Genomic DNA, 14,906 nt, shown 5'->3' with positions numbered 1-14,906 from the left:
GCGCAGTTGGCCAATGGGGGAGCGCATTCGGCGGCCAGCTAAATTCCCCCTGGAAAGTGAAGGGGGCGGAGGCCGAGGGGAAAGTTCGAAGCTCCGGAACAGCGGAGGACTTTGGTGGCGGCCGGAACCGTCCGGGGACAGTTGTGGGCGCAGGGGCATGATCGAGGGACTGGAAGACGCCAGGGACGGTAGGCCCCGCCCTGGGTGCCCCTCCCTTCCCGGGCCCCGCCGGGCGACTCGCCCGCCATCGCTGGCTCGACAGCGCCACCTGCTGGACGTCGGCCTCCACGTCCGGCGCGCCAGGACCGAAGTTCTCGGAGGCTGGGACCTCCGTCCAGGAGGGGAAGAAGCTCACTCACCCCAGGTTCAGCGACTTCAGAGCTGGAGGCAGCTGCCTCTTTTGGAGTACAGGATGGGATCAGAAAGGTCTGTGACCCTCAGAATAACTTCTTGTCCCGCCCCACCCACTGGAGCTGACACTTCCACCCGACAGCCCCACCCAAGGGTGAGGAAATAGTGGCGAGGCAGTCCCTGGAAGCGGGCAGCAGCAAAGGGCGGGAGTTCAGGAGTTGCATGTGGCACCTGGTGGCAGCAACGCACAGCTGGCAAGCAGCCCCTGGGCTCCTCGTGGACCCTGTGATCCGGGGGTGTCTGTAACACTCCAGGGGCAAAGGAAGTAGCCCCCTGCAGTGTTATAGGAGCGGGCAGAAAGCCGCCTTAGCTTCCAAGTGTGGATTGTCCCCCTCCCTCTCCTCTTGCCTGCCGTAGCATAGGGCAGAGGTCCCAGAATTAAAATCAGGACCCGTTCATTCTTTCAATAAGCATTTATTAAGAACCTACTGTGTGTCAGGCACTGTGCTAGGCACTGGGGGATACATCAGCGACTAACACACAGTCCCTGTCCTTGAGGAGCTCCACAGTCTATTGGCGGGGAACCCTACATAAACAGGTAATTAAGGAACTGCAGTGTGCTAAGTGCTACCATAAGAGGTATTTACAAAGTGCTGTGAGGTGGCTCAGGGCTGTAATCCCAGCACCTTGGGAGGCTGAGGTGGGCAGATCACTTGAGGTCAAGAGTTCGAGACCAGCCTGATCAACATGGTGAAACCCTGTCTCTACTAAAATTACAAAAATTTGCTGGGCGTGGTGGCACGCAGCTGTAGTCACAGCTACTTGGGAGGGTGAGGCAGGAGAACTGCTTGAACTTGGGAGGCTGAGGCAGGAGAACTGCTTGAACTCCGGAGGCAGAGGCTGCAGTGACCCAAGATTGCGCCACTGCACTCCAGCCTGGGTAAGGGAGGGAGACTCTATCTCAGAAAAATAAAACGAAGTGCTGTGGGAACCCAGAGGAGGGAGTAACATATCAGCTGCTGGGAGATGAGGGTCATCTCTTGACTCCTGACTCCATTAAACCACGAAAAGGCAGAGACTTATTGCCACTTGACTCTGGTTAAAATTAACCTGTCTCCTGAGGTTCTACTCTAGCCCTCTCCCATAACTATATCAGCACAGGTTAATCAGTTTAGCTAGTTTCACACTTGGAGTAAGAAAGAAACTGGACAGGGAAGTTGCTTTAGAGGTAGAGGATGTTCAAAATAGTAACAAAGTTTGAGTGCTAAGGTGGGGGGTGGGGTTGGGGATACCATGAGGGCACTGAGCCAGGGAGGGCAGGCCCAGAGCAGTGGAGCACCTGAGGCGAGTGCCTGGGCAGAGGGGAGGTCAGAGGCCACCTACCTCAAAGTTCGGTCCCCATCTCCCACCGGCTCCATCAGTAACCGTTCCTTGATGCTTTGTACTGTGCCACCTTACGTGGTTGATACAGTCCCTCCCGCTTTTCAAGGAGGTAATGTACTAATTGGGGACACTAAATAGGTACAGGTCATTGAAGATTTAAGTAACAGTTTGTGATTATAATGGAAGAGATGTCACAGGGTGTTCATGATCAGTTGCTGAAAGAGTGGCAATTGCAATAAGTTTAAAATAGCTCACTTAGGACAGGCTGGTCTGGGGAGGCAGAGTCCATGAATCGAGTCTTGAAGGAGGAACACAATTTAATTGGTACTAGGAGGATAGGAAGGACATTCTGATTAAGTGGAACCAATCAGATCTTGAAGGATGGATTGTACTTTTTTTTTTTTTTTTTTTGAGATAGTCTTGCTCTGATCACCCAGGTGCAATCTCGGCTCACTGCAACTTCTGCCTCCAGGTTCAAGGGATTTTCTGCCTCAGCCTCCCTAGTAGCTGGGATTATAGGCGCGTGCCACCAAGCCCGGCTAATTTTTGTATTTTTAGTAGAGATGGGGTTTCGCTATATTGGCCATGCTGGTCTCGAACTCCTGACCTCAGGTAATCCACCCACCTCAGCTTCCCAAAGTGCTGGGATTACAGGCGTGAGCCATCGTGCCTGGCTGGGGATGGATTTTCTTTCTTTTCTTTTGTGTGTGTGTGTGTTTTTTTCCCCCCTGAGATGGAGTCTCACTCTGTCGCCAGGCTGGAGTGCAGTGGCGCGATCTCGGCTCATTGCAACCTCCGCCTCCTGGGTTCAAGTGATTCTCCTGCCTCAGCCTCCCGAGTAGCTGGGACTACAGGTGCCAACCACCATGCCCAGCTACTTTTTGTATTTTTAGTGGAGACGGGGTTTCACCATGTTGGCCAGGATGATCTCGATCTCTTGACCTCGTGATCTGCCCGCCTCAGCCTCACAAAGTGCTCGGATTACAGGCATGAGCCACTGTGCACAGCCAGTGGATTGTACTTCTAAAGGAAAAGATACATAGAAGGGAAGATTATTCATTAAGAAAACACAAGAGTGTGTAAATAATGTTGAGTTTGTCTGTATTGCCTAGAGCAGGTAAAAGATAAATGGAGGATCTTGGTTTCCAGGTTTAAAATGCTTAGACTATATATAGTAGATAATAAGAGCAAAAGCACAGAGTTTGGAAATTGTAAACAGAGGCATGTTCACAGGCCAGCAAATCCATCAGTTTGACTGGAGCAGTGCCTTGGGGTATGAGTGGTGGCAGAAGGAGCAGGGTGAGTTGACTGGGGAAGTCAGTTAGGACCCAAAGGTGAAGGGTCTTGATGGCAGGCCAAGGACTTGGAGCTTTGTCCTGAAGACAGGGCTGAGGCTAAGCTTAAAATACTTTCGGAGCTACTGCCCTGAGCCCAAGTGCTCCCCCATCCCTACTCCAGGACCCCTGGACTGGCTTCAGCAATGAAAGGATTAAGTATAGAAAGGATTAGAGATGAAGTGTTTTGAGTATCACCCCTACCTATAGGGCAGGAGTCGTCACTGAGGGCATTTTATCAAAGGGCAAATGGGAGGGGTTGAGACATCACACCGGGAGCCTCTGTGTGTAGTTTGAGCTAGGGTGGAGGCTTCTGGGAATGTGGAATAAAGGCGAGGTTTTACGGACATTGCAAACCACACGCTGGACTTCAGGAGATGGGAGAGGGGAATGGGGGTGAATTGAAGGGAACGATCAGACGGCTCTGAAATTTCAAACTTAAGAGGTCAGGAAAACGGTGGCACCATTAACAGAAATAGGCAAGTCATGATGGCCTTTTTGTTTGCTTGATTTATTATTATTATTATTATACTTTAAGTTCTGGGATACATGTGCAGAATGTGCAGGTTTGTTACATACATATACATGTGCCATGGTGGTTTGCTGCACCCATCAACCCATCATCTTGGAAAAGTTTTTTGTGAGTGTGGAAATAATTTAAAAAATCCATTGTTGGCCAGCCGTGGTTGCTCAGGCCTGTAATCCCAGCACTTTGGGAGGCCAAGGTGGGTGGATCACTTGAGGCCAGGAGTTGGAGACCAGCCTGGCCAAAATGGTGAAACCCTGGCTGTACTAAAAATACGAAAATTAGCCGGGCATGGTGGTGTGTGCCTGTACTCCCAGCTACTCAGGAGGCTGAGGCAGGAGAATCGCTTGAGCTTGGGAGGCAGAGGTTGCAGTGAACCGAGATCATGCTACTGCACTCCAGCCGACAGAGCAAGACTCTGACTCAATAGAGGGGCTATCTTTAAGGGGCTGACAAGTATCCACGTGGAAATGTCCAGCAGATCGCTGGAAATGTGAGCCAGGAGCTTAGGAGAAAGGGTGGGACTGGAGCTCTAGATTTAAGACCCATCTCCGAGGAGCCACAATGAGCCCCAAATGGATGAGATTCTTGAAGAACAGCCACATTGGAAGTGGTAGGTGAAGAACCAGCCCCAGAAAGGGTGATGGGGGACGCAGGAGAGCCCAGCTAGTGTATGCTTACGAGGGTCGAGGACTGTGAAGAAGACATTTGATTTCACCACGAGGTCACTGATGACCTTCCAGCAATGAGTTTCCATGGAGTTGGAGTAGGGGTGGCAGAAACCGGATTTCAGGTGGGGACGGGGCTACCCCAACCCATGCAGCACCTTTGTGCAAAATTTTTTAATGGTGACCCTTTATCAAGATGCTCACTTTCAACCATCAGGAAACTCATCATAAACTGATTTTATTAGAAAAAGGCACTTTAATGCCAACTGCTGGAAACACGCATAGAAAATACATTTGCACAACTAAACGCAGTGCCCTCCAGGGGGCAGGGAGAAGAAGAGAGTGGGATAGGGTGATAATTGGCTTGGCGAAGAAGAGAAGAGCAAGAGCGCGGCCAGGGGAGGTAGTTAGGTCAAGTGGATGGTTTTGTACCAAGGACACAGCAAAGGTCCTCAGGCACTGATTCACATTACCCAAAGTCACCAGATAATAGAGTTGTTTCTGTGGCTGAAATTTCTTAGCCTTGCCCCAAACTTGGCAAGAGGGAAGCAAGCTCGTTTAAAGAAGGGAGAGGGGAGGAGATCCAGGCCATTGGCCTAGGGGTTGGCTTTGAGAGAGAATAGGTTGACCCTTCCTTGGAAAGAGGGAAGGGGGAAGCAGGGAGCCACGAAGAGAGAGAGGTGCCATGGGAACTCCCGGCTGCCGACTCCCGTCTTCTTGGTGAAGGAGTCAGGGTTAGGTGTGAAAGTGGGAGATGAGGGGCATCGGTCCACCCGAGGAGGTCTGCTGCAGTCATCATGGAGGCAGGCTGGTTCGCCTTTGAGGTGAGTTGCAGGCAGGCTGAGCAGCAGAAACCATGTGGTAGGTACCCATGCTTGAGCAGGAATGGGGGTGGGCCCCATATAGGTCGCTGCTGGACTAGCCCCAGTGACGCCTGACAGCTGGAAAATGTCAAAAAGTAATCAAGAGGGAGCCCAGGATCGGGGAAGTAGGCTGGGGTGTCAGCAAAGGCTATTGTCTGGCGGGGGGCTGGTATCACACAAACAGCCCAAGCCCGAGGCACAAATATTCAATGAATTCAGCTCTGACTGGAGGCTTTGTGGCTAGCTCTGAGGCTGGAGGGCACTTCACCCCTGTCTAATCCTTCAGCAAAGCACTCTGGGGTGGCCCATGATTCCAGCCTGACCGCATGGTGACTGTGGTTGCTAACACGGCAAACTCTAGGAAGAGTACCTTGGTCCAGCCAGTGAGTGCTGCTCCCAGAGCTGACTTCCCTTCCCTCCCATCGTGGTTTTATCCTACTCGGCCTTCGTGTCCCTGAGGAGCGCATCTTCCCCAATGTGCATGCGCATCAAAGCGTTCCTACTCTGCACTCGTTCCAGCTCTACAACATCTCCAGATTCGGGGGATCAAACTTGTACCCCATAGTCTCAGAGCAACTGAATCATGGCATGAACAAAGGGAATTAGAGAATGCTTTCCCTTAAAAACAAAATCCCTATCCCTGTGGCTGATCCACAGAGACATACACACACCTTTGGAGACAAGACCTCACAGCTACAGCCCTGTCCTCCCCAAAGAAACTAAGATACAGACCAACAAGTACACACAAGTACATACAGGGATAGTCACATACGGGGTAGTAAATTCCCTGTGTAGGGGATGCAGCCAGTGAGATAGAGCCAAGTAGAAGCGCTCTTCTCACGAAACTGCTGCACAGGCCCTGGCCACAAACTTCTGCCTGGCCCAAGGGTTTTTCCCTCCATCACCAAGTCAGCCCATTATGCTGGCAAAAGCATATCCCCTAGTGCTCTTGAAGGCCATAGTCTGATGCCAGGGATGCTTAAGCTGGGCACTGTTTGGCCACAGTGACACCAGGCAGAGCTGGGGAACTGGGGGTCAAGTGTGTTGACATCCCACTGAAATGCAGGGGCAGGTGTGCTACTGAAGTCGGTCCCTATGAAAATGCTGCTCAATTTTGCCTGGTGGGTCACACTTGCCCTGACCCCTTTGCTTATATGTCATGGGGCTCCATCTTAATGAGGGAAGTAGGGTTGAATGGGGAAAAGGGGGCTGGGGTGGGGGATCTTGTCAGAAGGCTCCCAGATGTGGTCACACTAGGCTCAGCCATCAACAGGGACCCTGGGCCTGAGGAGAGCTCAAGTTCAGCCACCGGGGTCAGCCCAACAGTGGGGCGGCTGGGAGGAGGCAAAGTCTGGTTGCCCAGAAGGCTCGGATTGTGGGAACCCCTGGAAACCACTTGGGTTGGAAGTGGCTGAAGATGAGCCTGATCTCTCAGGAGCTCCCTCAGGGTCTCTTCAGGAACCAGCAGCCCCTCCATGGGGGCTCCCGTCACCATACCCTGAACATAGGAGGAGGGCCTCAGTGGCCCCTCCTTGACCCCAGGGGCTGCTGTAGTGCCAGAAGTCCTGATGAAGGCAGCAATGACAGTCCCAGGGGGCTGAGAGCTGGGCCCTGCTGGTCCAGCCCCTGTGACCGTGGGTGGCGCTGGGTTGGTCGGACGGTTGGCCCCAGCCAGAAGTTGGGGGAGGCCACTGAGAATCAGTGGAGCCCCTGGGGCTGCCACCTGGCTGTCTTGGAAACTGGCGTTCAGGGGGAAAGAGGCCTGCAAAGTGAAGGTGTCCTTGAAAGTAGAGGCCGCTGGAACACTCTGGAGAACGAGCTGAGTGGGAGCAGTAGTATTGGCAGGAGGCCCATTGGTCAGCACCGTGGTCAGCGGGATCGTCTGCAGGGTCAGGGCCGAGCCCGACCCCACGGGGGCCACTCCTAGGTGGATGTTGCTGGGCACCGAAGTCGCACTGAGAAGAAACAGAGAACAGAGTTGGTTAAGGCAGGAGGTGTCCCCCAGCTGGTTAGGAAGGGGGGCAGAGAGGAATGGAGCTGAAGGTGTTTGTCGATTTCTTTGCTGTTTTGTTGCTTTTTTTTCTTTTTCTAGAGACAGGGTCTCACTCTGCTGCCCGGGCTGGAGTGCAGTGACACGATTATTACTCACTGCAGCCTTGAAGCCCTGGGTTCAAGCAATCCTCCTGACTCAGCCTCCCAAGTAGCTGGGACTACAGGTGTGTGCCACCATGTCCAGCTAATTTTTATTTACATGTATTTATTTATTTTTATTTTTTTGAGACGGAGTCTCGCTCTGTCACTCAGGCTGGAGTGCAGTAGCACAGTCTTGGCTCACTGCAACTTCTGACTCCCAGGTTCAAGCGATTCTCCTGCCTCAGCCTCCCAAGTAGCTGGGATTATAGGCAAGCACCATCACACCCAGCTAATTTTGTATTTTTAGTAGAGACAGAGTTTCACCATGTTGGCCAGGCTGGTCTTGAACTCCTGACCTCAGGTGATCCGCCTGCCTCGGCCTCCCAAAGTGCTGGGATTACAGGCGTGAGCCACCGTGCCCAGCTGTAGTTCACATTTATTAAGTACTTAGTATATAGGTTTATAGGTCAGGGATCATTCTAAGTGATTGACATGTGGCATTTCACTCAATCCTGAAAACAGCCCACAAGTGGAATAAGAACAATCTGATTTTATAGATTGGGGAAAGTGAGGCACAGAGAGGTTATGTATTAATAACTTGCTCCAAGACCAGCCATACCTTTGTTATCCTTTGATTTCTTCCAAGTGGGGATGCTGGGGTCTCACAAGGCCTCGATGTGAGTCCCTGCTCTAGTGCTTACACAGCGAGTGTACATAGGTGAGTAAGCACTACACAGCAGGCCTTGTGACCCCAGAGCCCATCTTCCTCACCATTCCACTCTTCTGCCTGCCCTCCTCGAAAGGGTGTCTCACTGACCCGCGCCAGCTTAGTGGGAGGTCCATACACATAACCCAACAAGTCCAACCTTCTCAGGGAAAATCGGAGGCCCCTTAGTGGGGATGAGAAGTAGTGAGAGCTTGCCGGGTACGCCTGGAGGTCCCAAGGGGTTCACAGCAGGCGGCTCTAGAACATTCTCTGTTGCTTCTTTTCTAGAATAGAGGAGGCTTAGGAGGATGGGCCAGGACACGGAGGCCCTGGTGGCTCCCTGGGGAGCCGCTCTTGTGTAAGCCCCCGGATATGTGACCTCAGGCAAGTGACTTTCCTTCTCTTGACCAACAAGTGCCCTACTGGCTTCTCCATGGCTCTGGGAGGATCCCATGAGCCTGGAGACAGAGCAGAGCTTGGCAAGAAGTTGAAAACTGAGCTCTGCCGGGTGCAGTGGCTCACACCTGTAATCCCAGCACTTTAGGAGGCCAAGGCGGGCGGATCACTTGAGGTCAGGAGTTTGAGACCAGCCTGGTCAACATGGTGAAACCCCGTCTTTACTAAAAATACAAAAATTCGCTGGGGTGTGGTGGTGGGTACCTGTAATCCCAGCTACTCGGGAGGCTGAAGCAGGAGAATCACTTGAACCCGAGAGGCGGAGGTTGCAGTGAGCAGACATCATGCCACTGCACTCCAACCTGGGTGACAGAGCGAGACTCCATCTCAAAAAAAAAAAAAAAAAGAAAAAAGAAAACTGAACCCCAAAGTGATGTACTATGTGAAGACTCATGCAACCTGGGTGCCTTTACCTCACAGCTTTGGTGAGCTTGACCTGGCCCTCTGCTGGAGAGACAAGCATGGTGGAGGTAGTGGGGATCTCCTCGTCTAGCGACAGTCCCAATTCCAGACTCGCAGATGGCTGGAGACCGACATGCTGAATTTTTGGCTTCTCCCAAGAAGAGCTGCCCTTGACCTGGGGGGCAGATCTGGATGAGACCCTGGAGCTGGTTCGCCGGGTGGTACTGGCGGAGGCCACAGAGGCCGTGGAGGCCTGAGGAGGGGCTGCTGTGGCTTCGCTGCTCTCGTCCTCATCTTCAATGACCACCAGGTCCTTGGGCATCTCCTTAAACTGGTACACCAGCCTCTGCCCTTCCACTTTGGCCAGGATACCTCTTTGGTAGTAGTATCTAGAGGAAGAGGGGAGGGGAATTGGGAGTTAGCCGGGAGCTGGGTGGGAGACCTTCTACCTCCATCTCCCCAGCGCTCCTCTCCCAGGGCTAGGCAAGCATGAGGCTGAGTGAGGCTGGCTGGGGAGCCAGCTGAGGGCCCAAGGGCAAGGGAAAGGATATGTCAACACCTGGACTTGGAAGGCTTTTATGACATTCCTGAGATTTCCCCCGGAGGACTCAAAGGATCACAGAAAGGTTTTCAGATGCCACCCCCTCTAACCCCCTGCTTTGGGGTAGAGGACAGGGAATGACTGAAGGAGGGAACTGAGAGTGAGGGGATGGATGGCGGGGACAGCAATCCCCCAGCCTGAGAGACCACCTCTGGGACAACTCAAGTCCACCTCCCTGGGGCTCTGGCTTGCAGATGTGAAGAAAGCCCTTCTTGGGGAAGAGGGATGCTGAACTGCTCTTCCATTATAAAAAGCAAAAAGGAGGCCAGGCCCCTAATCCCAACACTTTGGGAGGCCAAGGTGGGCAGATCACTTGAGGCCAGAAGTTCAAGACCAGCCTGGCCAACATGGCGAAACCCCGTCTCTATTAAAAATACAAAAAATTAGGCCAAGTGCGGTGACTCACGCCTGTAATCCCAGCACTTTGGGAGGCCGAGGCGGGCAGATCATGAGGTCGAGAGATCGAGACCATCCTGGCTAACATGGTGAAACCCCGATTCTACTAAAATTACAAAAGAATTAGCCAGGCGTGGTGGCAGGCGCCTGTAGTCCCAGCTACCTGCAAGGCTGATGCAGGAGAATGGCGTGAACCTGGGAGGCAGAGCTTGCATTGAGCCAAGATTGTGCCACTGCACTCCAGCCTGGGCGACAGAGCGAGACTCTGTCTCAGAAAAAAAAAAAGAAAAGAAAAGAAAGAAAAGAAAAGAAAAAAAAAAAAAAGAAAAAGAAAATACAAAAAATTAGCTGAGCGTGGTGACATCCGCCTGTAATCCCAGCTACTCAGGAGGCTGAGGCATGAGAATCGCTTGAACCCAGGCAGTGGAGGTTGCAGTGAGCCGAGATCGCGCCACTGCATTCAAGCCTGGGTGACAGAGCAAGACTCCGTCTCAGAAAAAAAAAAAAGAAAGAAAAAAGAAAGAGAAGAAAAAGAAAAAGAAAAAAAGAAAAAAGAAAATACAAAAAAAAAGGCCAGGTCAGAGATGCAAGAGGACGGGGGGCTCTTCCTCCCAGAGGGGGCCTGGGGAATGGACATAGGAGCAAGCTAAGAGGAAAGTTACGAGACTCGTTTCCTTATGATCAATCAGGTCTCCACAAAAGCGAGGAGGACTCCTTGGACTTAAGGAAGGGCTGGTGATCCCCAGGGCAGGGGTTCTGTGTCCCAACAGCTCCTACCTTAGCGCCCGCCCCATTGTCTCATAGTTCATGTCAGGCTTGTTTTTCTGCTTCCCCCACAGCTTGGACACAGCTTTGGAGTCCACCAGTTTGAAGATGCCTTTCTCTCGCTGGGTCCACTTGATGTACTTGGGACAGGTGTTTCTGTCTTGCAGAAGCGCCAGGAGGAACTCCCACAGATAGATGGTGCTGCCTGCAGAGGGGCAGGCCATGAGGGGCAGCCTGGGCAGCTGGGGCACCCTGGCAGCAGGGAAGGGGCTCCCTCCCCACCTCACCTGAGTCCCAGCTGTCCGTACCTTTGCCATCCTTTGATTTCTTCCTAATGGGGATGCTGGGGTCAGTGACAGGTGAGGTACTTCGGTTGCCCTTGGTCTTCCGGACTATGAGGGAAAGGTAAGTAGGATGAGGAGCAGCTTCTGAGAGAGGGCCCGGGAGCTGGCCGAGTTGGCTGTGACAAGGCCAACAAGGAGGAGGCAGGTCACTGGGGCTGGAGGCCCCAGATTGCTCTCCACAGCCACGGCCCTCAGGCCTCTGCACCCTCATTTTCAGGCCCCCAGGGTAGCACTGCAACATGGCTACAATGTGGAGAAACCGAGTGCTTGCAAATAAGTCACCTTTGTGAGAACAGAATCTGCCTAGCCTAACTTCTGATATGGAAAGGCAGCCTAAAGGCACCACTGTTGTGCAGGTAAGTGCAGTGCTGAGGTTTGGTTGCCATGCTGACAAGGCAGTATCAAGCAGCCATCGCCTGAGTAAATCAATAACACCGGGGCTTGGGAAAGCCCAAAGTCCTCTCTCATATATGGCCTCGGCTTTATAAGCTCTGCAGAGGGAGATAAGCACCCGGCATGACTAGTCTTTTATAGGCTGAGGCCCCAGAGGTCTGGGGACTGGCCAGGGGTCCGAGCCTGGTGTCCAAACGCTGAGCCTAGGATTCAACCTATCAAGATCATTAATGTTTCTGAAAGAGTTTATGCAGATCCAGGGCAGACAGGGGCAGCATGGGAAATGTCAGGCTACTGGCAGACTAATGGATGAGGCCAGGTTTTACAGAAGGGAGGCCTTTTGGTCCATCCGTGTCACGCCAGAGAGCTGGCCTCATAACACATCCATAAGCCCTGACCGCCCCCTACGCCCCGCCCATCCCCTCGGAGACACACATACACTCACTCTTCCCCACTTACTTCTCTTCTTTGATTTCCCAGTCTTCTTGGCACTTTCCTCTCTGGAGGCCTTCTCCTCCAGAGAATGGCCCTCCTGGTCACTAGTGTCACCTGCCCTGTTCAGGGCATCGGGCTCAGAGGCAGGAAACAGGTAGTTGGGCAGAGTGACGGCTGGTGCAGGGTCTGAGTCTGGAAGCATTTCGGAGGTATTGACTGCAAGGAGAAAGGCCTGAGGTGGGCAGGGCCCAGGGCAGGGCTGGAGCAGGGTCTCCCAGAGCTGGAGAGATGGGTAGGTTCCAAGGGAGGGCAGGGGGGCTCTTCCCCCGAACCCCAGACACAGGATACACCTGAAAATGCTTCATGTGGCTTGTACCACGAGGAGAGGAAACATCTGCAGAGCTGTGGGCACGAGCTGGCCCCAATCACCGCTGCCGCATTTATAGCCCACTGCTGGTGGTGGGGAAGATCTAGGCGGCACCCCAGGTAAAGGGCCACCTTAATTTAGTCCTTGGCTCATTTTACGACTCAAAGGGGCCTTAGAGATCGTGTAGCCCCATTCCTGTGTTTTCCTGATGAGGAAACTGAGACAGACCCAGAGAGGGGAAGTCATGTACCCAAGATCACACAGTAAGTTTGTGCCCAGTACAAATAGGCACCGATTGTTGGATCCTGGATGAATACTGGTGAGAGTCAGGACTAGTAATATCTCATATTTCAGCTTTATGGTTTGCTTTCCCTCACTGTACCATAGCACCCCTTGGGAGAAGGCAATTTGGGGGGACCCTCCTGTGTATCTGCCTGAGGGGGCATTGAGAAGAGCCTGCTTTGGGGGCCCTCTGGGGAGTTAGGATCTTGGTAGGATGGGCAGGGATCACTTATTTTATTTATTTATTTATTTATTTATTTAGACAGAGTCTTGCTCTTGTTGCCCAGGCTGGAGTGCAATGGTGCGATCTTGGCTTACTGCAACCTCTGCCTCCCGGGTTCTCCTGCCTCAGTCTCCTAAGTAGCTGGGATTACAGACATGTGCCACCACGCCGGGCTAATTTTTGTATTTTTAGTAGAGATGGGGTTTTGCCATGTTGGCCAGGCCGGTCTCGAACTCCTGACTTCATATTCTGCCCACCTCAGCCTCCCAAAGTGCTGGGATTACAGGTGTAAGCCACCGCACCCGGCCCGGATCACTTATTTCTAAAAGAGCCACATGCTGCATCTCTCAGTCTTCCTGGGAGCTAAGCAAAAGAGCAGAGGGGCCTGAGAAAGGCACCCTGGCCAATATTATTCAGCCTGAAAATGGAAAAAAAATTTTTTTTTGAGATGGAGTTTCACTCTTGTCACCCAGGCTGGAGTGCAATGGCGCGATCTCAGCTCACTGTAACCTCTGCCTCCTGGGTTCAAGTGATTCTCCTGCCTCAGCCTCCTGAGTAGCTAGGATTACAGGCTTGCACCACCATGCCCAGCAAGTTTTTATATTTTTAGTAGAGATGGGGTTTCACCGTGTTGGTCAGGCTGGTCTCGAACTCCTGACCTCAGGTGATCTACCCGCCTCAGCCTCCCAAAGTGCTGAGATTACAGGCGTGAGCCACTGTGCCTGGCCTGAAAATGGAAAGAAATTCTGACACATGCTACAACATGGATGGACTTCGAGGACATCGTGCTAATTGAAATAAACCCGTCAGCAAAATACAAAAAGATAAAAGTCGTATGTATATCGGTGGGTGTGGTGCATGTATACCTGTGTGCACACATGCCTGAGAAACCAATACACGGATTTCATATTTTTAAATGGAATTATTTTGTTGCCTTGAGTTCAGGCACTGGGGTTCAAACTTACAGATTTGCTTCTCATCCAGGATATCGCTGGGAGACTCCATATTGAGCAAGACTTCTGTGGTTGACATGGTGTGCGAGGTGGCCTCATTGTCATCTGGTCCGGTTCCATGGTGGGAGGAGAGAAGAAAAGTTCCCTCAGGGCACAAGGCAGGGGGTACAGCTATAATCAGGGCCAGCCCGAAGAAAGGATGGTGGTAAGCATCCTTCAGGCTGACCCTGAAGTGAGTGCTAAGTGAGGGAGAAGCAGGGGACCCTGACCAGAGGTACTGAGGGACAGCCAGGAAGGGCCCAGCACCCCTCCTGACCTAACTCTCCACCCCCTCAGCTGGTCTTCACTCCTCATCGTCCCACCCCATTTCCACAGACCATGAATCTACTAAGATGGTTCCCTCCTCTGTGAAGCAGCACAACTTTTTGGCTGGTGGCCTTGCCCATTCTGCACGGGGTTACTAGAAGCCATTGTGGGCTGCTGTTCCCTAAAGACACAACCCCTTTTTCTACCACACCTTCTCTGCCCAGGAAGGGAACAGACCTGTCAGCAAAAAACTGCCTTCCAGGATCTGATCCTGCGTCATGCACAAGGTCCCGTCTGTTATGATGCCATTGTGGTCGTCCAACTCCAGTCCCGAGTACAGATGCAGTAAATCAGGGTAGGGTACCTGCTCCACGATCACAGCTGGGAACACAGAGGGGTCTTCCAGCTATGGAGAAGATAGGGATGTGGTTCAAGACCCACCCAGCTCTTCCAGCAAACCCACCCTACCAGAATCTGGCCCTCTGTGCAAGTCCTTATTCTTGGGTTCATCAGGGACTGTCCTTTGTATAGGATGACATCACTCTGGGTCCAGCCTCATTAGGTGATGCTTTCAGTGGGTTCTTGATCAACAGAGATGGGTTAGCTCTGCACCACCAGCACTTTAAATTTTTTTTTTTGAGACAGAATCTCGCTCTGTCGCCCAGGCTAGAGTGCAGTGGCATGATCTCAGCTCACTGCAACCTCCGCCTTGGGTTCAAGCGATTCTCCTACCTCAGCTTCCCAAGTAGATGAGATTACAGGCGTGTGCCACCATGCCTGGCTAATTTTTGTAGTTTTTGTAGAGACAGGGTTTCATCATGTTGGCCAGGCTGGTCTCGAATTCCTGACCTCAGGTGATCCACCCAACTCAGCCTCCCAAAGTGCTGGGATTACAGGCGTGTAATTACAGCCACTGCGCCCAGCCAAGGGCAAGCTCTTTTTTTTTTTTTTTTTTTCAGATGGAGTCTCACTCTGTCGCCCAGGCTGGAGTGCAATGGCGCAATCTCAGCTCACTGCAA

General features: G+C 52.4%; 1 protein-coding gene across 1 annotated transcript in view; it reads right to left on the bottom strand.

The window, feature by feature from the left end:
- Positions 1-4,475: 4,475 nt before the first annotated feature.
- The window catches only part of ELF4 (E74-like factor 4 (ets domain transcription factor)), a 16,777-nt gene continuing 6,346 nt past the window's right edge, over positions 4,476-14,906 (bottom strand). The window contains exons 2-8 of the mRNA XM_011988840.1: positions 14,125-14,293; positions 13,594-13,686; positions 11,781-11,972; positions 10,893-10,976; positions 10,597-10,789; positions 8,834-9,211; positions 4,476-7,080 (exon numbers count right to left, since the gene is read on the bottom strand). Of these exons, the coding sequence (XP_011844230.1) occupies positions 6,276-7,080; positions 8,834-9,211; positions 10,597-10,789; positions 10,893-10,976; positions 11,781-11,972; positions 13,594-13,686; positions 14,125-14,293 (1,914 nt within the window). The 3' untranslated portion in view covers positions 4,476-6,275. The remainder of the gene's footprint in view (positions 7,081-8,833; positions 9,212-10,596; positions 10,790-10,892; positions 10,977-11,780; positions 11,973-13,593; positions 13,687-14,124; positions 14,294-14,906) is intronic.

Source organism: Mandrillus leucophaeus, unplaced genomic scaffold (assembly GCF_000951045.1).
Source record: "Mandrillus leucophaeus isolate KB7577 unplaced genomic scaffold, Mleu.le_1.0 Scaffold339, whole genome shotgun sequence".
Taxonomy (NCBI): domain Eukaryota; kingdom Metazoa; phylum Chordata; class Mammalia; order Primates; family Cercopithecidae; genus Mandrillus; species Mandrillus leucophaeus.
This window is presented reverse-complemented; position numbering and strand designations above follow the sequence as displayed.